The sequence below is a fragment of the Tenebrio molitor genome, chromosome 7 (assembly GCF_963966145.1).
Source record: "Tenebrio molitor chromosome 7, icTenMoli1.1, whole genome shotgun sequence".
NCBI classification, from domain to species: Eukaryota; Metazoa; Arthropoda; class Insecta; order Coleoptera; family Tenebrionidae; genus Tenebrio; species Tenebrio molitor.
In genome coordinates, this window is record NC_091052.1 from 20,355,923 (window position 1) to 20,383,289 (window position 27,367).

General features: G+C 34.0%; 1 protein-coding gene and 1 long non-coding RNA gene across 6 annotated transcripts in view; one reads left to right on the plus strand and one right to left on the minus strand.

The window, feature by feature from the left end:
- Positions 1-27,367, plus strand: part of LOC138135022 (putative zinc finger protein 66) — a 194,888-nt gene that overhangs the window by 85,757 nt on the left and 81,764 nt on the right. For 2 of the 3 annotated variants that reach the window (XM_069053660.1, XM_069053659.1), the window contains exons 3-4: positions 17,123-17,258; positions 17,312-17,369. In XM_069053660.1, coding sequence (XP_068909761.1) covers positions 17,123-17,258; positions 17,312-17,369 — 194 coding nt within the window. Of the gene's footprint in view, positions 1-17,122; positions 17,259-17,311; positions 17,370-27,367 lie in introns of those variants that run through there. The other variant, XM_069053658.1, reaches the window with a different exon arrangement.
- On the minus strand, positions 6,853-8,410 carry LOC138135312 (uncharacterized). 3 transcript variants are annotated; one of them, XR_011160931.1, is made up of 4 exons: positions 7,706-8,410; positions 7,520-7,660; positions 7,314-7,456; positions 6,853-7,250 (listed from the first exon to the last, which is right to left on the minus strand). It is a non-coding gene; the product is annotated as an uncharacterized lncRNA (long non-coding RNA). The 3 variants fall into 3 exon arrangements; XR_011160932.1 differs by having other exon boundaries at positions 6,853-7,048; positions 7,109-7,456; XR_011160930.1 differs by having other exon boundaries at positions 6,853-7,456.

The window sequence follows — 27,367 nt, forward strand, 5'->3', positions numbered from 1 at the left end:
ATCCATTCCTAACCTTTTTTCCCACTATTTCTATTTTAAGTTTTGATTAATGTCATTGTGACAATTTCGTTTTCAAATCAGTTCCTAATGTTAATTTAGGGGGCGCCACTGTACGTACGCTCCACGGCCTACTCGACGGGAACACTTTTTCAAACCAAGTGGGACGGCCATAATAAGCGCCTAGCGTTTTGATACAGTTGGCCATGGCCCGACATCGCCAAGCGGCGAAGCGCGGCGTTTTTCGGTGTTGGTAAACAAACACTTTCGTATTTGAGGACGTGTAAAATCGGCTTTTTCAAAGTAAGAAATTAAAATTATTTAGAAAAAAAAGAGTGTACAATCGGGGAGGTGTTGGCTGTGTTCCGGGTTGCAAAATTACCAAAAAAAAAAAAATCAGTAAATAAATGTATAGAAAAGTATAAAGACGTTATCACTGATGCTTTATATTCTTCATTGAAATATTTTTGCAAATTAGTTTCAAAATGAGTAGATACAAGGCTTAAATCGGTAGAATTGGCAAATCTGCACTTGACAGCGTTCTCCACAAGCTACCAGTGGCGGCTCGTGACCTCTGGGTGAGGTGAGGCCAAGCGTGAGGCGCATATTTTGGAACATTTAACAACGACATAACTAAATCAAATTGGGGATTCATGTTTGATGGTTGATCTACCTATGTTACCTTACCAAAAATCAAAAATGTGCACTTAACCAAATCAAAATAACCACGGAAAACGACACAAAGGTGACCAGCACAGAACAAATTATTATCAAACTGTTACTGAATTATATTAGTTGGCGCGAAGGCGCCGCGTCGCGACGGCCCGCTGGAGTAATAAACTGGCGTGATCTTTACGTCATTTTTGGGGGATGATTTCCTATTGGTTAAAAGGCGCGCGTTAAAAAATATGGTGTAGCTCAATGCATGCTGCCAAAATTGTAGTACGAGAGTCCACGATGCTCACCGGGAGGCCCCGAAAATTTCATACCACCTAGCAGATAAACCATTCAATGGGAGTCTTTTTTTCTCTGGAATTAGACCATAATACGCATGCGCAAAGTGACGTAAGTGATGGTGACGTAAGATCGGCCTCGATTCGTAGTAATTGACGCGGCCACTAGTGGATGCGGCGCGACGATAAATATTTGAATATTTCCCGTTGCACTGGGAGCGCTGGATTTAAAATTTATCGCTCTCCAGTGGAACACAGAAAACAAAATAAATGCTTTGGATACTACTCCTGATATTCTTGCTAGGATTTACTAGTTTGAAAATATATTAAAATATAAAATAATTATACTCGTAATATAAAAACAAATCTGCAAAATACTAATTCTTAAAAATAAATTTTTATTTAAATTCATGCTTAAATGAGGATGAAGCCCGGCCTCAGTTGCCTCACCTGACGAGCCGCCACTGCAAGCTACTTTTCATTTTCCCCTAGATCTTGGTCAGAGAGTATTGCCACGTGAGTTTCGATGTAAATTGTAGTGTTCGTGGATCTTTTATGTGAACGACTCATACACTCTTTATCCCAATCAGAAATAATCTAAAGAATTTTTAAATCAGATGATCTTCGAGGCCACAAAACTGAATTGTTTCTCCAAAAATTATCTAACAGCAGCATAATGTGCACAAACTCTACCTTGCTGAACTAGTTATTTATGTATTAAGGGCGTAAAGTAGGCGTTTTTGGCCCGCGGAACACGACAAGGGCCAAAAACGCCCTTTACGCCTGTCATACATACAAAATTTTTTGCACGAGACCCTGCTAATACATTCCTAACTGAAAAAGGAAATTGCATTTGGCACGATACAATAGTACCCGGGCTCCTCCGTCTTGGAAGGCAGGTCCTGTATATCCATAGTAATAAAACAATGGTTCTGTTATTTATAAATGAAAACCACAATTAAAACGTGAAAGTTTCAGTTCATTTATGTAAATAACGCAGCTTAATTATGTTACAAGACGAAGAAAATGATAGCTGCTGTACACCACCCGATGTAGCAAAAGCTGCAAATTCAGCAGCCTCGAACTTATTGCCTTTAATGCCAAGGAAAATTTATGAAAAGGCATACGGCCCTAGGGCTGAAAACCAGCCCTAGGGCTGAAAAGTGCTATTTTACGCCCGCTAACAGTGTCTTAAAATTCAATTTCACGCCCGCTCGTGCAAAAAGATCATTTTTGTTACGTTTTCATCGTTTTCTATAATTTGCGTTGTCAAAACTGCCCAATTACTACAAACTGTTAGAATTGCATTTGTTCAAAGTCCTTTGTATTGTATGTAGGCAAATGGTTTAACTTAATAAACTAATATTACATAGTAATAAAATTATTATGGTATTGTTGTAATGGTTATTCATGCACCAAGGGCATAATTTACAGATTATAGCCCGAGAGAATGTTTAAAGCACGACGCGAAGCTGAGGGCTTTAAACTTCCCGGGGGGTATAATGTTCATTATGCACCTGCTACATACAACGTTTCATTTTATTTTGGTTCTCGAAATAATCAAATTTCAAGGATTCACTGTTTTGGACAAAGGACAAAAGGTTATAATTATTGTGTAAGCTCTGTGAATTTTTTATATGCTACAGATTCCATGTTGAATGTTGGTGTTACTTGTTAGCAATTTTGTTAACCCCAAGGACACATCAAGTCAATAAACAAGATTAGGATTCCAAAATAAAATAAAAAGAAATTAAATTGCTTTAAAATGAAAATGATATATCACTCGACCATTATCCCTAGTGCAATTATTCTAATAATTGAATATGAGGCGAAACCCAAAAATTTTGTAGTCGTATCCTCCTAGAGACACTTTAAAATGCTTTATAATGAATGATATATCACCCGACCCCTGCTCCCTATAATGATTCGTAAGGGAAAGACCACCCCGGCTAAAAGAATGAAACTACGCTGCTGAATTTATCACCATTATGTGTTCTCGATTCGATATCAAAATGGACCTGTTTCGGTGTTTTTCGCGTAAGTCTGCCCAGTTTTCGAAATAATCCAGGTGAATACTTTTCCTTAAGTCACCCTGTATGTCACCCTTTGTTCAGAAATAAATGCAAAACTTCTATAAATTTAGGACTCCTGCAAGCGGTGATGTATCGACTTTTCCATAATCAATCGATGACTAATAATAATAATTTAATTCCGACAGTTCGCACGGAGAAACTCCAGTAGAGACGGTTTCGTCTTTTACGCTTTATCGCAGCGCAGCCCTTCTAATATAAATTCATCATCCAGGACAGGAAGATAAAAAATCTTACATCCACTAATCAAATAAACAGATCGGTCTGCATCATGTCGGCAGAAATTTAATAGGTGTATAAAGAGTTTATCTTTTCTCATTCTCTCCAACGACGTGGAAGGAACATTTTTTCTCTGCTGCTTTTGTGGAATTTTGCCAAATATCTGCCACAAGTTAACCATTCACAAATGGGCTGTCAGTTCTCCACAACGGCGCTCCTTGCTGTGATTTATTAGAATGTGCCAAGGCTGGCAGGTGACAGCTTCACACTCTAAGAAAACGTTTAATCCAGCAGCCAAGGCAATTTCAAACAATTAACTAAATTAGGTTAGAAAGCACAAATTCGGTCGTAATCGATGGCAATTGATTACTTGCAAAGTGACATTTGCTTCAGTTAGATATTAAATAGCAAATTTAAATTCACGGTTTACTTATTTTACATTAAATACACTTCTGGTGAAAATTGTAATGAGATGTGTTTAAGACAATAGAGAGTTTCCTTTATTCTCGAATAAGACGTGGGAGTAAAAATTTCAATTTTTCTTGATATTTTTTATTCGGCAGCACAAGAAACAAACACAGACATTGAATATTCTTTATTTGCGTCTCGAATTTTCTTTGACAGTAAGTTTTTGTTAAAAGTGTATTTTATTTTACGAACAAGTTGTAATAAATATACTCGTACCTGAATGATACGACATAGTCCCAAAATCTTGTATTTTCCGTAACAATGTTCACTAGCGGTTTTATTACATTTAAAAAGTGTGGTGATCCAGAATTACGTAATATCCAAAATTATCTAATGAAAACTATTTCATGGAAACTTTTTTGTAAAAATGTGAAGTTGATTGCTGTAAATTTCTGCGACATAAATCATTAATTTCAAACAGATGTAAATGGAAAAAGAGGCATAATGATAAGATAATTTAGCCTTGTAGATTTGTAGTAAAAAAAAAAAAAACAAATCAGAGCAGGCGTTCGACATTATCGGTCATGTCGCAGGGGAATTCTGTGCAAATACTAAGTGTTCAAACCATGGACGTAGACAATTTGTGGTCTCAAACGCTACTTTATAAAAAATCATAGCTCACGAATTTTAGACAATGTTGTTACCGGGATATCAAAAATTATCTTGGTCAAAGGTGGTAATGGATTTTCAAATAATTGTCGAAGCATTTGTGTCAATCATTTTTTTTAATATTAAAATCTGTTAAACAGTTTTATTTTTTATTTTTTACCACACTTTGCAGTAATGCCAAAAGATTTTTATGCATGCGTTACAAATTGTGTTGGTGTATTTCGCGAAACTGGCTCTGTGACTCATAAAAAATGTGCTGGTAGACTAATCGTTCCTACCTAAGAAATCGTCCCCAAAATAACTTGAAACGGACGTTTTCCAATCCATGATCACCTTTGACCAAGATAATTTTTGATATCCCGGTATTACCTATTATCAGGTAATGAAGAAAATTTATAAAATAACAAGAGCAACATTAGTAAGAATGGGTTATTTCCCAGCTTTATTGCCACACAGGATGCCACTGATAAGCAGATTTTTCGTTGAAGTGTCAAAGAATCGTCAATTTTAAACTAACGGTGTGCTGTTGTTAACCTAGAAAACAACTTTTCGATTTCGGCTAAGTTTACAGACGTTTAGGTACTGTAATTGTAAGCAACAATTATCTCAGAATAATGGTAAAATGGGTTTTACCATTGAAGATAAAACATTAATTAAGAATTAATTAATAATAGATTTTTCGAGAGGTAGGCAACCAATAAAACTACTGTACATTGGAATGATAATTATCGGTACAACCCAAACCACAACAAATGTAATGTTGTATAAAGTCCATTTTTTAATTATAGTCCGATGGATCAATTAATATGCAGAAGAACTGTTATATTGCTGTCTCTTTTCCTCATAGTGTAAAACAAGCTATTGAATTCTTGTACGTATTGTACATATTAAGCCCGTCCCACTATCACAGTATAACCACTATGCATGTCGTTTTGGCATGTGCGATTAAAAAAAATACGCGAGTCGTACATTTATTACCTACATTAGCGATGTCAAATTTTTAGGTTAGGTTTAAACCACATTTCCACTGTATGATGCCAACGCAAAGTTACGCAGCAAATGAACAGATTTACTTGCAGAAATTGCGCAGAATTCTGAAAAGAACTGTTTTTTGAAAAACAAAATGAAAACGCAGGAATTAAATTTTCAGAAAAACCAAGAAAGCACGAACGTACATAACTTAAAATCTCAAAAATTGAAATTTGTAATGACATCTGTCTCAAGTTGCCAACATACATTTTCGAATATGGGTAGCACTGCTGTCAAATATCAAAAGTAGACGCAGGTCATGTCGGCTTCTTGATTCGGACTAAGCTCATCGGACTATAATTAAAAAATGGACTGTACATATTGGTATCTCAAATCGTGACGTCATAGCAGTTTCTTCATAGAACCTAAGTGCTACTTGACACAGGGAAGAAGTTTCTCTAGGACTAATGGCCGTTTGCACCGGCGCTCCTTATTTTTAAACCAAGCTTAAAAACAATTGTTCCTACGATTTTAATAATTGTAACCAAAGTTTTAAGCTCTTCTTAATTTTAAACTACGACGGTGCAAACGGCTATAAATGAAAAGTATGTTGTAAAAAAACTATAGCTTTTTTGGTCTGAAACTAAATATGTAATTCTAAAGGGTGAAATAGTTAGAAATTGCCAACTTTGCAAATTAGCTATAAGTCTCGATCAAACTCCCATCAGGTCACTTACCCTCTTAACATAACATGATTTGAAACTTCTCCACAGCAATTAGAAACACATCAGTCACATCACATTAGAAAAACGCCATTTTAAAAGATAATTACATTTATAGGTACAGTGGCGGCCATTAATTTGGGAACACCAAGATTTTTCTATTGTAAATTGTTTGTCACTTTGACAATGTTATTGACATATCAATTTCGGCTGTGACAGTGTTGAATGCGCTTAACGATGACATAGGTGACATGAGTTCATGACATAACATTTACACTATCAAATATTAGAAATATCCAGTAAACTAGATTAGGGCGGTGTTTCCAAATTAATGGCCGCCACTGTACATACCTACTAATAATAATCTTTTGCAAGTAGTGAGTAAATAAGAATTATTCGTGTTATAAATACAAGAAATTATAAAAAACACATATGCGGTTTGCAATCGATCACTGATAAATGTAGGATTTGCGGAACTGAAGGGGAAACCATTGAACACGTCATTTCTTCTTGCACCATTTTAGCTCAAAGCGAATATAAGAAACGTCATGATATATTCGCAAAAATGATACACATGAATTTAGCAGTTAAATTTAACTTATTAAAAGATACACAACCACATTATATTTATAAAGCAGAAAGTTGTTTGGAAAATGACAATTACAAATTATATTTTGATCGTACAGTTTTAACTAACATTCATATTCAGCATAACATACCAGACATTATTATTTTAAATAAACAACAAAAGTAAGCATATCTTTTAGATATAGCTGTTCCAAATTCACACAAAAATTAATAAATTAATAAATATTTTTGCGCGATTGTACTCAATTTGGTTGTTTACCACGTCTGTTTCCAAGATGGTAAGCTCTGTTTACTCGTTGCTAACGATAAACTCGATGGTAAGTAATTTTTGGTGTTCTAGAACGGTAAGTAATGTTTATTCAGAAGTTGAAGCCAAGATGTGGGGGCACTTTCTGGAAACTCATAAAGCTCTTGTAGTCGGCTTTCCTTGGCGCTGCAATGAAAAAGCATTAGCAAACTTGCCGCGACATTGGCATTGTCAAAATTTTCATACCCCGCATTTTCCTTGTCTTCTTGATTAGGTACACATTGAGGTTGTTGGTTTCGAAAATAATTCATTTATGTAGACAGAAGTTGAAGACAAGATGTTAGCACTTTCTGGAAACTCACACGGCTCTTGTAGTCAGCTTTCCTTGCTGCTGCAACGAAATAGCATTAGCAAACTTGCCGCGACATTGGCATTGTCAAAATTTTCATACCCCGCATTTTCCTTGTCTTCTTGATTACACATTGAGATCGTTGGTTTCGAAAATTCTTCATTTATGTAGACGGAAGTTGAAGACAAGATGTTAGCACACTATCTGGAAATTCGCACGGCTCTTGTAGTCGGCCTACCTTGCCGCTGCAATGAAATAATTTTGTTAACAGACTTGCCGTGACATTAGAATTGTCAAAATGTTCATACCCCGGATTTTCCTTGTCTTCTTGAATACATATTGAGTTCGCTGGTTTCGAAAATTCTTGATTTATGTAGACAGAAGTTGAAGACAAGATGTTAGCACTTTCTGGAAACTCACATGGCTCTTGTGGTCGGCATTTCTTGCCGCTGTAATGAAATAATATTTGCGAACTTGCCGCGACAAGTTCATACCCCAAATTTTCCTTGTCTTCATAATTACACGTTGAGGTCGTTAGTTTCAAAAATTCTTTATTTGTGACGCACCCCACATTCAAAGTTTCTTCTACAATATCCACTTCGTTTTCGGAATCACTAATATCACTCATTTTACTGCTTGTTTTTCAACACAACTGGCGATATTTGCGCACAAAAACTGCAATGGCGGTAGTTGTTTGCTGATTGCCTTAGAAACGCGATACAAAAATCGACATTGTGGCAACACGATGTGAAGGGCGTCGTATCGCATTGCATTCTAGTTAGGAATGTTTTGTAATAAATATTCAATCGCGCAAAAAATCTCATATGCATGACGAACGTTAATGACAATGTACGGATCTCAGACAATATTGGAGTCGTCGCAAGCTCCTCCTCCAAACAATTGTCTTCGATCCGTACATTGTCATTACCGTTCTTTATACTTAATATACTATTAGAGCTCTCCGTTTCTATGAGAAATCTTTGGTGTTTAGAAAAAAATTCGATTTTACCATTTATAATTTCAGCAACGGGAATAGTAACGCAATCTCTTTTTAAAAATTTTGGACTTAGAGAACACATTGGTGGTTGAAATTCAAAAAGGTATATTATTATACTCATGTCATATCGTGAGGAAATTCCTTAACATTGACACAGAACATAAAACACAAAAAAGTCAAAATGTGGAGGCGAGACGCCGGTAATTACGTTGATAAGCACTGCACTATTACTTGATATAATTATCCATAATAGTGTAAGTACTGCGGCAAAATTGCCGTGCCGCCGGGTGGTGGAGGGTTTAATATTCAAACAACGTTGTTGTTGCTTGTTATAAGCAAAAAATAAATTCACAAACAACAATTTGTTTTAGTCAACAGTGCTTTCTTTCATTGCCAAAACGTTTTTCATATACCGGGTGTAGAATTGTTTTACGAGACATAGCATTGTATGGTTGGTGGACAAAAAAAACTGGGACACTAAAATTCTTACATTTTTATCAGGCTTTTAATTGTCAAGATAAAGTCAAAATAAAACTGACTCTTTATCTTGTCAGCTGTAATTTACCGAATCTAACTGAATTCCAAAAACACCTAATTAGACAACGCCTTGAGGAGGTTGCTAACGAGCTAACCGTTAGCAAAAATACTGTTTTGTGGCATTTTTGTCTTATGTCATGATACTATAGTTAACCTATTTGTTATCAAGCCTGAATTAAAATGTGTAAATTTGCCAAATTTGAATTTGAACAATTGTAATTTTTGTCCCAGTTTTTTTTTGTCCACCGACCGTAGGTACAGTTGCGGCCAAATAAAAGCGATCACTAAATTGACATTTTATGTCATCTTTATAAATTTTTTTAATTCAGGCTTTTAAAATGAAAGTTTCTCTGGTAACCCGATATCCATACCTGTGGCACAACATAACAGTGACGGATGATGTCAATTTGAAAAATAGTTTTTTATGTTATCTCCTAGATAATGATTTTTCAGGTGATTTAATATTTAATTCCGATTTACAATAGAAAAAATTGCTGCTCAGTTTTATTTGGCCGCAACTGTACATGGAAAAATAAGGAGTTTCAATTACACTGGTCTACAGTGAAAAAATATTCTGAATAGTTTTAACTAACTTTTGCTTGTGTACCCATGCTGAATAAGAGTTGATAAGTAAAAGTCATTTATTAGTTTAAGTTTTCACGATACCTGATATCAATGATAAACTAGGCAACAATGAATAGGGAATTTCACAATTTTTCTTGGAAAGCAAAATAATTGCCCCAATCCTCCCACATATTCTTCAACACAAAATAAATTTAAAATGTTACAAGTACTTGAAACATTACATTTAATGTGTATATTAATATATTTCTAACACATTTCATTACAAATTTTAAACTGTATTTTAAAAAAATTCAGAAAAGGAAAAATTCCCTATTCATTTTTGCCTAGTTTATCTTCCAAATTTAACGATCCTAACTTCCTTGAGCTTGATAATACTGATATTTACTCTTTAGTTGGCATTAAATTTGAAAATATTGTGTTTTAGTGCTCTGCTCTGTATTACTAAGTGATAAAAGTGTTAAAAGTAAAAAAAATAATTATATTTTATAGCAAAATGTCTCTTTTAACACACTTATCACTTAGTAATACAGAACACAGCACTAAAAGACAATTTTTTCGACATTTGATGTCAATTAACTAAGTAAATATCAATATTATCAAGTTCAAGAAGGTTAGGATCGTTAAATTTGGAAGATATCAGGTATCGTGAAAACTTAAACTAATAAATGACTTTTACTTATCAACTCGTATTCAGCGTGGGTAGACAAGCAAAAATTAGTTAAAATTATTCCGAATATTTTTCCACTGTAGACGAGTATTATTGCTGGACTGTTTGTCGAGATCTTACAGAAGCAGAATACAATAAATACAGAATAATGTACCTATAGAAGAACAATATGATTTCTATTAATTTTTGCAAAAATCTTGTAATTTTTTTTCTAGAAAACGGAAACTAATGTTAGGTATAGGTATATTATAAATTTTGTATTCAGCATATGAAGATTAATAAAAAAAGTACTTTACGCGAAGAATACTTTTTTAAAGTCAAAATTTATAGACTAGTGTTATTTGGTCTCTTAAAAATTTTACGGCAAAATAGTTAAGATGAAAGTTAGAGAGGATTAAAATTACTGTCTAATTTGAGTCTTAGTTTTTTTGACAGACATACATTTTTACATTTAAAAAAACCATGTAAATATTAGGTATAAAGTATTCCTTAAGAATTATAAAACTAAATTGTGTGTGAGTAATGAGTAATGCATCAGAGTTGTTTCAATTAGTCAGTAAAAGATCAAAAAACTATTACTTTCATCCGTCGAAAGAGGGAGCAAAGAAACATTTTTAAAGTCCCCAGATATTATCTAGTAACTTTATCTTTAGCAAGGAAGTTTTAGATACTGTAGGATTTGCCGTTCTAAGGATTGTATTGTCGTTTTGGGCTTATTTGGAAATTTTGTTCTTCACCTAATCGTGTACTATTGGTATTTGATCCAAACAAAAGTTATAAATAAATAAGTGAATTTTTTGTTCGACACTGTCAGAATTTGAGAATTTTCTCCTATGTGAACGGATTTTGATAAATATGACAACTTGTCAAAACAAAACGTCAAGTTAATTTTAAAGATTTTAATCGTCGAACAAAAAAACGTTGTATTCAACTCGTTAAATAAATAACTAAATTAATAGTTATTTAATAAACTAGTTTGTTAATGAAGGCGATTAATAATCGAAACTGTTTAAAACACGAACGAGTGTAGCGAGTGAGTGCCTTTAATAGTTGAGATTATTAATCGCCCATTAACAAACGAGTTGATTACAACATTTTTTCGTTGACCGCAAACTTTTTTTTTTGTGACAAAATTTCAAATTAAAGCCAAATCAAAACCAATTTCATCTTTTTCTATAAAGATGAGACCTTATAAAATATCTTCATCCTTTTTTTGTCCTGAGGGTAGGTCATTTTAAAATTTTTCAACACTTTCTATTCACTTTTCCACAAAGAGTGTCAGAAGACGTCAACTCCATTCACATTCAATTTCACGTAAAAATCACGGTTGCTAAGAAAACCTAGTTACCTTTGAAAAATATGACATGCGAATTATAACCAAAAAGGTCGGCTTTTGAAAAAGTGAATTCGTAGTTGTGCAGTTATGGAGCTATAATAGTTATTTACGAACCAAGTGCGGGAAGACGATGTTCCCGCATGAGCGCATTTTTTAAAGCACGAGCGACGAAGGAGCGAGTGCCTTTAATTAAAGCGCGAATGAACGGAAGATGTCTTCACGCAAGTGGTTCGTACAATATTTTTTGTACGAAAATTAAATTAAATTTTTTTGTTTTAATACATTAAACATAAACGAACATAAAACCAAGTAGGCAGTGATCTTTGGTTGTTGGAAACAATTGCTTTACTTGATATTTCAATTTTTGCAATAATTTGTGAATTTTGTAGGAACAATTTTCAACGATTATAAATCTTACCGTAATTTTTTAATGGAGGAAAACCCAGGGAAGTTGTATTTTATGACCTAAATTTTATTATTATCAAGACAGATTTTTTTTTGAATGCCTCAAAGGGCCAGTGTTTTTTGCAATTTTTACATTCGAGTCGACCGGGAAGCACTCGTTTCGGAGCGAGCGTTGAATGTTGGAAGCGTTGCTTTCAAGGCTATGAGTACAAAAAATATTGAAAACCCTACTGCACTACCTGCTGCAGTGTTGGTAAGTGCAAACAATGCATGTTCGAGGTTGTTTATACATCAAAATATCATCAAAACGTCAAAATCGCAAAAATCGTTGATTAATGAAAAATAGTGTATTAATTAATACGCTATATTTTAGACAAAATATTTCATTAATATTGAAATTAACAAGCGGTCAACGGAAAAAGAATTTAAGATCCGCTATGTGACCCAACAAAGATTTGAATTGTCCCCCGTGATAATCCTCTTGGAACTTCTCGGTCAGTCTGGAATAATATCTGGAAGAATAAAAACGTGCCATCAGACTTAGGAGAAACTCTTCAATGTGTCAGCTCTTTGTCAATGATCCATTTAAGGGTGGCGTGGCGTGAAATATAGAGAGGGGGGTGGAAGAATGGTTAAAAAGGGAGATAGGGGTGAAAGTGAATGTAAAGGAAGCATTTAAAATAAATAAAGATAAGATGATGCTGGCAAAAATAGAAAGTTGGGAGCAGAAGAAGAACATAATGATAAGTAAGAGTAAGTTAAAGGAAAAAAAAGGTGAGAGGATGTATATAGATAACGATTTGACAAAAGAAGAAAGGAAAACACAAAAGAAGTTAAGAGAGTTGGCCAGAGAAGAGAGAGATAGAGGAAAAAGGGTGAAAGTAGGATACAGGAAAATACAGATAAACGGGGACTGGTTTAGATGGGATGAGAGACAGGAGAAACTGAAGAAAATTTTCTAGAAGAAGGAGAGAATAAGAAGAGGACCCGGCGAGAAAATGTACAAGGAGAAGGTGAATAAAAAGGTAGAGGGACAAAGACACAGATAAGTAAGAGAGAAGAGAGAGAATAAGAGAATCGAAGTACAATAGGGAAGGGGGAGAGTGTGTGTGAGAGAGGAAAATGACAGCGGGTTGCAGAGGTGCGGACGAGGAGAGAGAGAGAACAGTAATGGGAAGGAAGGAGAAGAGAGAGAGAAGGTGCAGGAGGTGACGCGAGGACGGTGAGAAGATCGAACACATGCGGCGAAATGAGAGAGAGAAAGAGAAGGGAATGGGGAGAAATATGGAGCGAAGGCGAAGACGGCAGGGAGATGGATGAAAGAATAAGGAAGAGGAGAGAAAAAATAGAGAACGAGAGGAGTGAGGGAAAACAAAAAATTGTTATTTTTATGTTTATGTTTGTAACCAGGAATCCGAAAGCCCGTGGGGCAAAATAAAGCATTTTGTTGTTGTCCTGGACTATTTCCATTTTTGGAAGATCACATACTTCTCAGTAATGAATTTGAAACAAATTAAATGAAAGATTTTGAAAATGAAATTTTATTTAATAATTGAATTATCGGTTATAATTCCATGAGAGCTCCGAAATGATCGATTTTTAACACGAAAGCTCTTCTAGGTAACAACGAGTGTCACTTTGACAGTACCTTCGGTGTCGGGAAATTATGTCAAAGTGACACGAGTGGTTACCTTTTGAAAGCTTGAGTGTTAAAACAGATCATTTCAAGAGCTAGAGTGTAATACGGTTGATTATTTCATGAATTAAATAGTACCATTTGACAACAATGTTTATTTTATTACTTTAACAATAAGATTGAAAACATCTGAGAAACCTACTTGACGAATTATCGAATTATCATTTATAATACCACGAGTAGTCCAAATTATGTCGATTATTTTTCAAACTGGCCACGAATTATCAATTGTGCTTGGGAATGAATCCACGAGTGCGTCAGCACGAGTCCATTTGGAAGTAATTCTCAAGGCTGCATTCATTTGTTAAAAATTATCGCTGGGATCACTTGTGGTATTACCGTTATAATTTCCACGAGTGGAAATATTCGGTCCAATTTTTTGAAACCATGGTAACAAATGTGTAAAATTGTGTTTTTATTGGTCCATTTTTAACAAATGACAGGCGAATGGAATAGTCATATACAGGCTGATTCTGAAATAAGTTTGGAAAAAAAACCGGTAATTGGTGATGATGAGAAGTCATTGACAAAAAATTTTTCTTATAAAAGTTTTTTCGTTTTCGAGATACAAATGATTGAAAATTTGGTCAAAATTGCTAGTACGCTGCTGAGTTAAAGGTGATTACCTGATTATCTTGGTAGTTTAGCAACAATAATAATCAAAGGTGCCCGTCAGTCACAAACGCAACCTTACTCCTCCCGATCATTTCCATAGAAACATTTACAAAGCAGTGTGCTTGCACCTACGACTTTATTATGGAGTTGATGTAACAATGGTTGCCAATGAAGTGAACAAATTCGGATAAATTTTCCCTATTCATAGGCGTTAGAAATACAAAAATATAGGGTAATTTCCATCCTTTTGATTTCACCTCCAAAAGTCATTTACGCAGAATTATTTTGTGTCAAAGATACTCCACATTTTTTTTTTCCAAACTTATTTCAAAATCACCTGTATTATACAACTAGAGGATTGAAAATTCTCGATTATACGAGACGTGTTGCCCGAAAACACCACGAGATCGTAGATCGAGTGGTGTTTCCGGTAACACTGTGCGGCATACCTAACCTCGAAACTATCAAACAAAAACAAGTGAACAGTGCGTCCAAACCATCAAACCAACAAACCAGTGGAACAAAATCATCTACAAAATGTTTCCAACAAACACGCATATGCTTAGTAATTCTCTTTCCAATTTTTAATTTAATTTTCCATATTTTCTTCCCGTCAGATGTTGACTGCATCCCAACCAAACTCATTAAAATATTCAATCTATTTATGGTGATTGTTAATTCCGGATTATTTTTATACAGTGAATTTTTTTATCAATGAACCATAGAGATTTACATGGTATAAAGTATAAACTTTATTTCGCGTCAATGGTGTTTCTATTGCTAATTTCAAAATTATTTTTCGGACATGAAATAAAGTTTACACCATGTCAATCCCTATGGTTCATTGATAAAAAATTCACTGCATAGTTAGTTACAACTCGGGACACAGCAATTTGCTCTAGGTACTACTCATTATACTCTCACTTCTTGCAAATGAATTTACCGAAAAAACTTCATTTTTCAGTACTCATCGATGAATTGTCGTCATGGGAGTTAATCAATCACATTTGCACATCACGTGACGTGAATACCAAAATATGTGTAAGCATTAAATTTGTGTATGCATTAAATCATTAAATTTCAATTCATTTTGATTATTCATTTTATCTTAATAAAAAAACTTCATTCAATTCAGCTAATAAGTTAACACAACATTTATTGATTCTGAGGCGGTACGAAGTTCGCCGGGTCAGCTAGTTGGTTTATAAAGTAATAGTCACTATAATCCAAAAAATAAAGCCTTACGATTGGTCGAAAACGATTATGAATGAAATAATCAAATAAAATAATTTACTTTTATTTAGTGCAAGAAAAGAACTAATAGTGGTAGTGAAATTTATCTTAGAAACAAAGAAAAGTTAAAGAACCTGAAAAATGCGAGTAACTTACCTTGAAATTTATGTGGATACAAAAACGGCTGCTTCAGAGTTCAAACCCCAAAACGAAAAGTGATTCGAAACGTACCTTTAATTACTTATTCCGTGATTTTAACTGAAACTCCCAGAAATGTGGAACGAGAGTTTAATTGCAACGTTTTTTTCCATGAACACTTGTTACCCTTGTAAAGGTCTTGGGTTTTCTCATGAGCTATGAGTCATATCTGCGCAAACGACGAATGTCCGTTTTGTCTCTCTCTCGTCTATTCGTATGTATTTGAATTTGAAAGTAGTTGACGTTTTCAGTTTTCCTTTAAAGATTTTTCACTGGTTTATCGCTCCGCCTTCACGCAAATATTTCCCAGCCCATGAGAGAATCCAACACCTCTAACTGGGTTTGTTCCAGGGACGCGTACAATTGCAAAGACGGTCGGCAAATTATTTGAGTATTATAATACCGTTTTTAAGGATTACGGTGCTGACAAAGATATAGATAAATTTACAACCAACAAAAGTTCTGCAACCCCCCCCCCCCCCCCCTTAATTGGTTATTAAGGACGCTTCGTCGAAACATTGAATTCTTAATTTAGCGAACCCATTCGGGATATTACATGCAATACGAAAGTAGCATACAGACGTAAAGATATGACAGATATGATAATATTTGCTCTTGCTATGTTTGTCTTAGCTACGAACGAATATTGCGCTAAAATGTAAAAAAAAACCTCGTAGTTATTTTGTTATTATTAAAACACAAATTATCGCACCTTTGCATTCTAGAGTAGAAAACGTTATGTGGTTTGCAATATTCTTTAAGTTCAAATTACGTACAAAATGTCTATTTCGCACAGGCCACCCTTGACAAAAACCATTATCACTGCCATATCGATTTGGTTTTCCTAATTTTAGCCAACAGTGCTACCACCGAGCCATTAGCGTAGACGAGGGTTTAGCATCGAGAAGTTTCATGCTTGTTTGAATTTTCCACTAAATAACATGATACAAGTGTGCGGTCTGCCTTATAATCGCACTCATTTAAAGGTGTCAAAGAACTCTGTTAACACCCGAATAATCATTCAAATAAATCATATGTGTGCGAATCTGAAGAATCAGATTTTTCCCTTAACTCATAAAATCCGGGGTTTTCATTACTTGAAAAACATCACAGTGGCTGCTTTAAGCTCACACGATCGATAAATTTCTGTCTTCTCAATCCCAATGGATGTATAAAAGCTTCCGCGTGAGATATTTTACGAGATGTGAACAGGAAAAGTGTTCTTTGTCTCGTTGTTTCGACGAAAACATGACTAAATTATCCAACGGACCGTCTAAAAGCTACTAAATTATTAAGTTATTTTGTTAACGGGCCAAATTTAAAATACGACCCAGCGATGCATGGTTTTAAAATGTGTAGGTGCAATCAAAAATAAATGTAATCTATTTCATAGAAATTACTCCATAACTGTTTAGATTATGCCTGTTCTGTCATGTAAACGATTTCAGAAGTTGCAAATATTTTTGTAACAAATTAAAAACAGTAATCGTTGAACTTTATTATAAATCTTTTGACAATTTACTTTACATTGTGTTCTGGTAGGTTAAGAAACACAAAATCCTTTTGTTGAATAAAACTGAATTGCAGTTCTTAAATGTCTTGATACAGAATTACATTAACAATTGCAATTTCTTTTTTGCAGCAACACCAGAAAAGGCGGAATCGGAAGAAGAAGACGGAGTAGAAAACGAACTTGAAAATAACGAAAACATAGAAGACTGCGATTCAAGAAAAACAATCAAAGTGAAACCATTTGGTGGGCCTCTTTTAGCTCAAACGTAATGAATTTATCACTTTTGTCAATAGCGTATTATATTCTTCTATCTTGCAGAGAAATTTCGTCGAGTCAGCAAGATTTTTTCAAGATGTTGGATGAGAAAATTCAAAATGTAAGTACGTTGTCATTTTTAATTGTACAATATCGTGAGATCATTTAAATTTATAATTAAAGTTCGTTATAACTTTAAAATTAGACTGGCAACACTATTGGCATCTTGATTTGATTTGTCAAAGTGGCGCTTTGCGAGTTAACAGTTAACACTTAACAGTTGTATGAAATACCTGGCTTGGATACAACTGTTAACTTGCCGTTTCATATTTTGCATTGAATTTTAAAGCATTATTTTGACAATTCAAATCAAGGTGTCAGCGGTGTTGCCAATATAATTTTAAAGTCATAGCCTCCTCTAATTATAAATTTAAATGATCTCACAGTACAGTGTGTCGTACATACGATAAAGACAATCTGACAACATCGTTGACAATATGGCGTTATAGCTAAAAGACCTCTCAAACTCGATGACTTCAAAACGTCTTACGAAATTGCAAGACACAGGCAACTGGTTTGCTGGAGTTGATAGAATTTTATGTTATGTGGGAAATATCTCGATAAGTAATGCAAAAAATTGTTCGAAATTCAATTTAGACTCCTCGTAGCAAATTTCAACGTAAATAGTGGAATAAATAGGACAGGACCACTTCTTAATACAGGCTGATACACAGGAATAATGATGCAGCCATTATCATTGTCATTTTTTGACAAACGCTACAAATTTATTACAGGGTCATTATAAATGATTGTACCATCGCAGTTGGCGTTAAAAACCCACACAAATTTGGGATGTGCCGCTAGCTTCGCAACGTTAGACAAACTAATAGACAAATTTACACTACCGCCAGCAGCGCTACCTATCGGCGATGCTAGACTCACTCATGTTATAAAGCTTGCGGCACATTCAACTACGTCACCAATGCCTACTGCGATGAGACAATCATTTATAATGACCCCGTACAAACTGTGCAAAATGTACACTGATTCGAATGTACAGCAATACCCCGAAAGGATAGCGCCTCTGACATGATTTTTAAAAGCAAAGGGTATCCACGAATAAGGAACACGAAATAGCAGTCCTTCAAATTTTTGAGGAGGAACCACATGTGGGGCAACGCGAAGCCAGTCTTCTGTTTGTAGAATTGCCGATGAAAATAAGTGTTATCCTTATCATATCACCTTAGGCCAAGAGCTTAAAGAAGCAGATTGCTCTAAAGACCGAATTATTGCCGATTCGTTCGGGAACAAATCATTTTAGATTAAAAAATTTTGGAAAATGTGCTTCTCAGTGATGAAGCATCTTTTAGTAACAATGGGGGTGTAATAGTTATTTAATAAACTAGTTTGTTATTGAAGGCGATTAATAATCGAAACTGTTTAAAGCACGAACTAGTGTAGCGAGTGAGTGCCTTTAATAGTTGAGATTATTATTAATCGCCCATTACCAAACGAGTTGATTACAACATTTTTTCGTTGACCGCAAACTTTTTTTTTTGTGACAAAATTTCAAATTAAAGCCAAATCAAAACCAATTTCATCTTTTTCGATAAAGATGAGACCTTATAAAATACCTTCGTCCTTTTTTTGTGCTCAGGGTAGGCCATTTTTAAATTTTTCAACACTTTCTATTCACTTTTCCACAAAGAGTGTCAGAAGACGTCAACTCCATTCTCATTCAATTTCACGTAAAAATCACGGTTGCTAAGAAAACCTAGTTACCTTTCAAAAATATGACATGCGAATTATAACCAAAAAGGTCGGCTTTTGAAAAAGTGAATTCGTAATTGTGCAGTTATGGAGCTATAAAATATAGAAAACCCTGCTGCACTACCTGCTGCAGTGTTGGTAAGTGCCAACAATGCATGTTCGAGGTTGTTTATACATCAAAATATCATCAAATCGTCAAAATCACAAAAATCGTTGATTAATGAAAAATAGTGTATTAATGAGGTCCATTAATACACTATATTTTAGACAAAATAGTTCATTAATATTGAAATTAACAAGCGGTCAACGGAAAACAAACATAATTGTCACTATTACGCCTAGAATAACCCTCGCTGGATTCGCGAAGGCACTTCCGGACGGTTTATTCTACAAATATTTGGTGTGGAATATTGGAGACAAAATTATAGGACCATATTTTTTTCGCGAAAGACTAAACGGTCTAATGTATTTACATTTTTTGCTAAATATTCTGTCAATTTTATTGGAGGAGAAGGATTTACACACAAGACAAAAAATGTGGCTCCAACAAGATGGCGCGCCCCCTCATTTCCACAGAGATGTGAGAAGCTATTTAGGTTCGATTAATTCTTGGCCCCCGAGAAGTCCTGGCATAACTCCACTACAGTCTATTCCATTTATGTATGTAGTATAGAATAGCGTAGGGACTATTTTCTCGTCGTTGATTGGTCAAAATTGGGGCAATGTTTACACCAAGGTAATGCTTGATTTTTGATAAATACAGACTGTCAAATGTTGATGGATTTTTTGGTTATTAGTGTCAAACTTCTCGAGTTTTTGTATCAAACGCATCATTATGACATTTTTTTTTTGTTAACTTTGCTGGGAATGCATGTTTTCAAATTTGCCGAGTTTGCCAGTGTGAAACGTTCTCCAAGGTTGGTAGAGCTGACTAATTTGCATAGTAGGTTGCCTCGTTGAAAATTGAGGGTCGGGGGGAAAAGTAACTCGTGACGTAAAATCAACCCAGAAATTTTAAGTGTTCGAATAGAATCAAATTTTGAACCCACATACGGAGTTTATGCAAAATTCGTATTTTAATTTTTTTAAATAAGTTGTAGTTTTGAAAGAACTTTTGTGCAAAAAAACTCTACTCCTACCGATAACGAAAACATCAGGCTGTCTTCATCTTAAACGTGACATACTGTATAAAAATATGTAGTCACTATTTTAGCTCTCGCAACTTACCATTAGTAGTATGTTATTGTTAGCCTTAAAAAAATACAGCAAAAAGATTGTGAATTGAGTTGGCGATTTTACATCGAACATTAAAGTTACGCAAATATGTATTATTATAATTCCCTAAGACTAATTATATGAAATTAAATTTTTTTATTAAACGGTAAGAAAACATTAAAGTCGCTCTAAAATTATTTCCTCGAGTAGTGTCTGAAGATTTCATTGTGCAGCTAAACATTTTTAAAAATTATAGCCTCCCGTTAAGTTAAATTTATTACAACGCGCCTCACAAACAATTATTGCTGTTGGTTTCCAGTTTAAAACAAGAAGAAACGAAAGTATAAAGTACCACATAAACAATAACAATTCACATAATTTATGCTTTACTCTTACCATAAAAAAATTACAGCTTGTAATCACCATAATTTTCAGTGACTTTTTTGTTCAAATTTATTAAATCTCCCTAATTTATCGGAGGATTTTAATTACGTATTACGTAGGCATTCACGATCTTTTTGGGACCGAGTTGGGTATGATTTTTTCTTTTTATGTTGGACCTACTGATTCAGTTATGCAACGGATGCAACTTTTTTTTCTGTCAGCGTCTATTCGACATTTTGTCACCGCATTGCCAGATTTATTATTTTAATATACGTAATAAAGTAAAGGATTTATTAAGTGTGTAAACATAATTTTAATTTCCGTCAAAGAAAAAGTCAAAATTGCCAAAATAATTTTGTTGCGACAAAAAATGTCCATTAAACGATGCTACTTTCAATTTAAAAAGGACAGACCAGATTTAAGAGATCCGGCAACAATGTACCTATTCAGAAAATAGAACCTTAAACTGAAAACAACCTGACGTAACACTAAAAGTGTCAATTTCCTTTGGGGTAGTTAGTTATCACCGAGGTACTGCCAACAAAAACACTAGATGATCATAGCCAACTCGGTCCCAAAAAGATGTGAATGCCTAATATACACCAAATTAAATGGTTGTGACTATATCACGTTGAGTTGACAATTTCAAGGTGAAATAATTTAATTTTTTTGAAACTTTTGAAACAAATGACGAGCACCAAGCGAGAAGCCATCAACATGGCAACATGCATCAACATATGGGATTGCACAGAGATGCCCATGTCACCAATGTTTAGCGCAAAATGGAGCGCAGTTTGAGCAAAGACGATAGTAGCGGTTTTTTTTAAACTTTTTTTTGTATTTTTAGTATGTAAGTGTATGCTTGTGATACGTTGTTGTTTTCAGAATAAAAATCTCTATCAGAATTACTAAAAAAAAGTATGTACATATACGCATTTGAATTTTTTTTCTTGACAATTTGGCCTAGAGGCCCTTATACGTGAATTTATTAGGCCCTTTTGTAACCTATTCACCACTATTGAATGAAAAATGGTTTGAATATTTTTATCGGAACAAAAGTTAACAGGGGGTTGAAAAATTAGCATGTAAAACCCTATGGCCAGTCTTAAAAAAAACTCACTGTATATATACGGTATAGATATTTTCATAGAACTTTAGTCTATTTAATTTTATGAATAAATTCATTCGCTAATGCAATTTACAAAATATGTATTATTTTTACAGTAAAAATGCAAACTACAGAATGCAAACCAAAGACGAGACCTCAGTATAACCGTTTTTAAATAATATAAAAAATGTTGCTTTCAAAAAAAATATCTTACTTGATATAAATATTCGTAATGATAAATACCATACTCTCGATATCATACCCTCGTTTTTATATTAAGTTTAACAGCATATTATGATACAAGTTTATAAGGAAGCCTTTAAAGCACGCCCAACGATTTTAAGAGCACGACGCATAGCGGAGTGCTTTTAACGTCGCACTACAATCTGAAAATTATAACAAAAAAAGTAAATCGAAATACCTTTTCCGAAGTAATCTGTCATTAGTCGTTGATATAGAAATGGTCAATTGTTGTTGTTTCGTTCTCATGTCTATTTGTTATAAATTGTGTATAAATGTGTATTTATCATTGTTTAAAATGCAGGTGAATTTGTTGTTGCCTAAGCAACTTTTAAAGCTTTAGTGTTAAAGGCCCTTTTTCGTACGCATTTTAGTGTCAAAAACAGGGATTATAATTCAGGTATAATAAAAAAGGAGTTAAAAAATTGTCAACTTATCTATCACACGCAGTCAATTTATGGACAGCGCTTAAAAGCTTTATCCATTAATAATGTTAAAAACATGACTGAATCTACTATTATTATTTTATTTTTCAAGAGGCGTTAGCGAATAACTTACATACTCGTACATCGTACTGAATTGTACTATAAATTTATTATTAGCAGCGATATTTTTAGAACGTATATCTTGATTGTACAATAATAAACTGATCGATGATTATGTTTTACGTGACTGAATGTCTCTTACCCTGTAACCTGTTCGTGCCACATCAAACAGGTAATGGTTTTAATAAACACAAAAAATGTAGTTCCATAATTTGTAGCTGATTTGTAGATTTATGTAGTAGGTAGGAACAATCATTATTTAAAATGAAATTTTTTCTTACTTGAATTTTTGCATACAACAGTTTCTTTCTGTATAAAAGCGAGCTTAAAATCACTAACGAACAAACAAATCTACACACCTGTTGCAAGTCACTCCAGTACTCGATTAGCAGCAAAAACATAATTCTAATTAATTGGTGTTTGATCAGCCTTTATTTGCATTACAAAAACATTGGATATTCATTTAATATTCAATTTCATTCATTTAACACAACAATTAATACAACAGAACATTTTTAAAAAGCTATTTGGCGAAATTTCGATTCCCTTCAAACTGAGTTTTATATTTATCGTAAAAATTTTATTACAAAGGTTTTTCTTGCACTTCACATTTGTCTTTTAAATCAGATTTATATTTCTGCTTGACGGAATTATATTGAGCCCACAAATTGTAATTACGTTTATTCAACTTGGAAAATTTTCTTCGCAACTTTAAATGAAATTTAAGTTTATACTTGGATGTCTACATTGAACACAACTTAACCATAATAAGTACAAATTAGAATAAAATGTCTGGGAGTATTGCAGCTAAAATATGAACAAAAGCTAGATTTAATATAAATTATTTTTCATTTAAAAATAAATTTGTTATACATATAGGGTGATTCGCGGCTAATCAAAAAACAATATTTTAATTTTATAAAACATAGTCAACATGTCCGACATTACATTTGTTAAATTTAATCAAAACTGTTACGTGGAATAATAACACAAACTAAAAAACTATGAATCATCTTGTATACAGGTATCCCAAAAATGGCGCACTAACGGTGCACTGTGATGTAGATGAGATTATAGTCCATTTTTTAATTATAGTCCGATGTATCAATTAAAAAGCAGAACAACTGTCATATTGCTATCTCTTTTCAACATAATGTAAACAAACTATTGAATTCTTATACGTATTGTATTAAGCGTGTCCCACTATGCATCTCGCTTTAGCATGTGTGATTCGAGCAAGATACGAGTTGTACGTTTATTACATTAGCGACGTCAAATTTTTAGGTTACGTTTTAACCACATTATTTGTGATAGTTTTGTTTAGTTTTGCTTGAAATGTCCTCCGTATGATGCCAACGAAAAGCATGTGGACAGATTCATTTACAGAATTTGTAAATTGCAAAAATAATATTGGAATTGCGCGGAAACTTGCAAGACTGGAAGTTAACAGGTAAGGGGGTAAACTAATTCATGGTGTTGCCGAAACAAAATCTAGGAAGAAAGAAAGAGTCTAAACGTGGTTGTTTAGTGCTGTTTTCAACAATTTTTAATATATCTGATCTATTAGTTGATAAGTATGTAAATAGTTATCAAAAGAGTTCTGAAGGGAGCGGTTTTTTGAGACAAAATTAAAACGGAGGAATGAATTTGCAGAAAAACCAACAAAGCACGAAAGAACACAACTCAAAATCTTAAAAATTGAAATTTGTTATGATATCTGTCTCATGTTGCCTAAATAAATTTTCAAATATTGGTAGAACCATGCACTGCTGTCAAATGTCGAAAGCAGACGCAGGTCATGTCGACTTCTTGATTCGGACTAAGCTCATCGGACTATAATAAAAAAATGGACTATACCGTAAACGTGAGAAAAATGTTAAAAAATTTAAATTGCGTACCCAACCAGGTAAAGTACGACCAAAAATATAATGCGAATATGGCTTAATTGCCTGATTAGCTTATCCCAGTTTTTACGACACCCAACCGCAACAAACTATAAAATGGTTTATGTCCGGTCGACCAATTTTTGCCTACTTATGGACTAGTTTTTAGGGCGTAATTCAGTATGTTATAGCTTCAGGGCTGTAATAGTAATAGTATATTTCAAACCAAGGTAAGAAAGTGCTTTCTTGCAGACCGCAGGCAAAGATTATAAACCGAGCTGTAGGCGAGGTTTCTAAGTGCCCAAGGTCTGCAAGGGCACTTTCTTAACAAAGTTTGAATACTATTTTTTTCCCTACCGGCACAACTTCGTTGAAAAAAGTCAAAAAAAGATGGTTATATTCCTGATTAAAACGAAAATTTTGAGAACTGAATAGTAGGCTGGGTTATTTGTTTAATTAACTTGTCATCGCATTTGAAGATTTGACGTTTGTTCGAAAATTTGATATAAACAGAAGTTGTAGTACCTATCTAGCTTATCTGTTTATTTTCCAGATTACATGATTGATCTACCAACTTGCTTTATTGAATTAGCTTTCATTTATCAATAACTTATTTCACTTTTGACACTTTTGATATTTGTATTTTGGTACAGTTTTACCATAAACATTTCACGATTAACTTTCTTACCTTAGCGAGAAAGTTGAATTTTCTCACCTCAAATGAGGTATCCACAGCCTACATTTCTAACCGGTAGGGAGAAAAAGTTTTTACCTCCCGCTAGAAGCTGTCCACTGAGAAGCTGCTGAATATTTTTCTGATTTTTCCAAAAAATAGGCAAGGAGAACATCTTCGGAACACTTGCCTGTGATTTTCTTAGTTTGAGACCAGTGCATAAGTTTCTGGATTCTTTTTCATACAGTGTGGAATAAAATGATTTACATCTAGTTACCTTTGCATTACCCTTGTAAAAATACGAAATGCCGCTCTACAAAAAAAAAAAGAAAGCCTAACCCCAAAATATTCCAAAATTCCAAATGTGATTTATTGCGAAGGGATGATATGAATGCAAAGTAGAGATTGAAATTAAAAAGGAGCTAACAAAAGCAAGTCACAGCTAGTGTTGAAAGTTTGTTAATTCAATTTAGTAAATTGTAACAATTGTCAATCCGATTGATGACATTTATTGACAGAACTAATAGTTCGGCACTTCGAAAAAAAAAGTAGAGCGGTACAGGAAAATTTACATGTGCAAAAATTCCAAAGGTAACTAGATGTAAATCATTTTATTCCACACTGTACTTGTCCCGCGATTTGGATGGAAGAAGACTTTCGGTGGCTATTTTGGCTGCTTCAACTATTTCTTCTGAAACGACCACTTCTTCGTCATCAACAGAAAATACCTCTGTTATTTCCATTTTTCTAGAGGTTTTCCATTAAATATTTCACTACAAAAACTGAACACGCACTAAATGAACAATAGATATCCTTCTTTATGCCGTTACTACGGTAATAACAATAACTGGCTTATTCCACCTTCTGGTTTTTTGTGTCGTTATTTTAAAATTGAATCTACCTAAATTATTATAAAATTCAAAACTTCGACCGGACATAAAAAAAATTATTTTTCACTTTAGTATAATTGCATGATAACTCCTAGGATACGAAATACGTAAACCTGTCCATAACAACCGGGGAATAAAACAGGGCGTAATAAGAATAAAGGGGCGTAATGAATTCATAACGCCCTCATCAGTTCATAATTGCAAAGATCCCAATTTTTTTTTCTTTTAAGAACACGTATAGTGAAAAATAAAATCTTGTATGCACCACGGCGTCACCGAATGATTACGGGCTAAAGCCCTCGAGCTGGATTTATCGTTCTCCGGGCGTAATCATCGTTGTAACGCCCTTGGTGCATAAATAGCTAGTATATACCACGGGCATAATTAGCGTTTGTGGCCCTTGGGGCCGGTTGCGCGAACGCCAGTTAAAGTTAACTGTAGGTTAAAATGCTTCGTTACTTTAGTTACCTATTGTTATAACAATGTTTTCGTATATTTTAATCTGTAGTTAAATTTAACTCACGTTGGTGCAACCGATCCTTAGCGTATGACTGACGTCTCGGGCCCTAATGTCACGCCGCGGTCCACCAACGCCTTCATTTCGCCCTTAATACATAAAAAACTATTACATGCTAGACCCCTTACAAAGAACTTCATCTCCAGTAACCATTCTCAACACTTGATCGGGATTACTTTTATTGGGGTTTGCGGTAGGGCTGTTATAAAGTACTCAAAGAGTCAGAGCCATATTCGCACTATACAGGCTGATTCACGTAGCCCGTTCATTAGAAACTTTCTGATTTCCCCAAATCATATTAATATGAAAATTAGTAGTTGACTATAATCGACTACTCCAAGTTGAAATGAAATATTTTCAAAATGGTGGCAGTTCTTTATTTTTTTAACAGATAAGTATTGACAAAAAGGCGTATTAAACTCAAAAGTTAACGTGGAATCGAAATGTGAAGTCAAAACGGGGCCTTTCTATTTAAATAAACAAAGATGGCATCGATTTCCGGTATTTCCGGAAGTGCCGCCATTTTGAAAATATTTCATTCCAACTTGGAGTAGTCGATTATAGTCAACTACCAATTTTTATATTAATATCATTTTTGGAAATCAAAAAGTTTCTAATGAACGGGCTACTTGAATCAGCCTGTATGTATTTCTGGTCGTACTTTATCCATCCATCTTATAGATAAAATACAGAACCAACCCGAGCTTGGTCTTGATTCTATTTTTTGAAGAAATATAAACTAATTTTAATTTTTATTATTAATTAAACTGGTTAATGCTACATTAATTTACATAATTTTTCACTGAGAGTCCTTTCCAGCATTCAGGAAAAATTTCGTGTCATTGAAATAATGAAAACATCACCGGTTTTTGAAATAAATGGAATTTGATATTA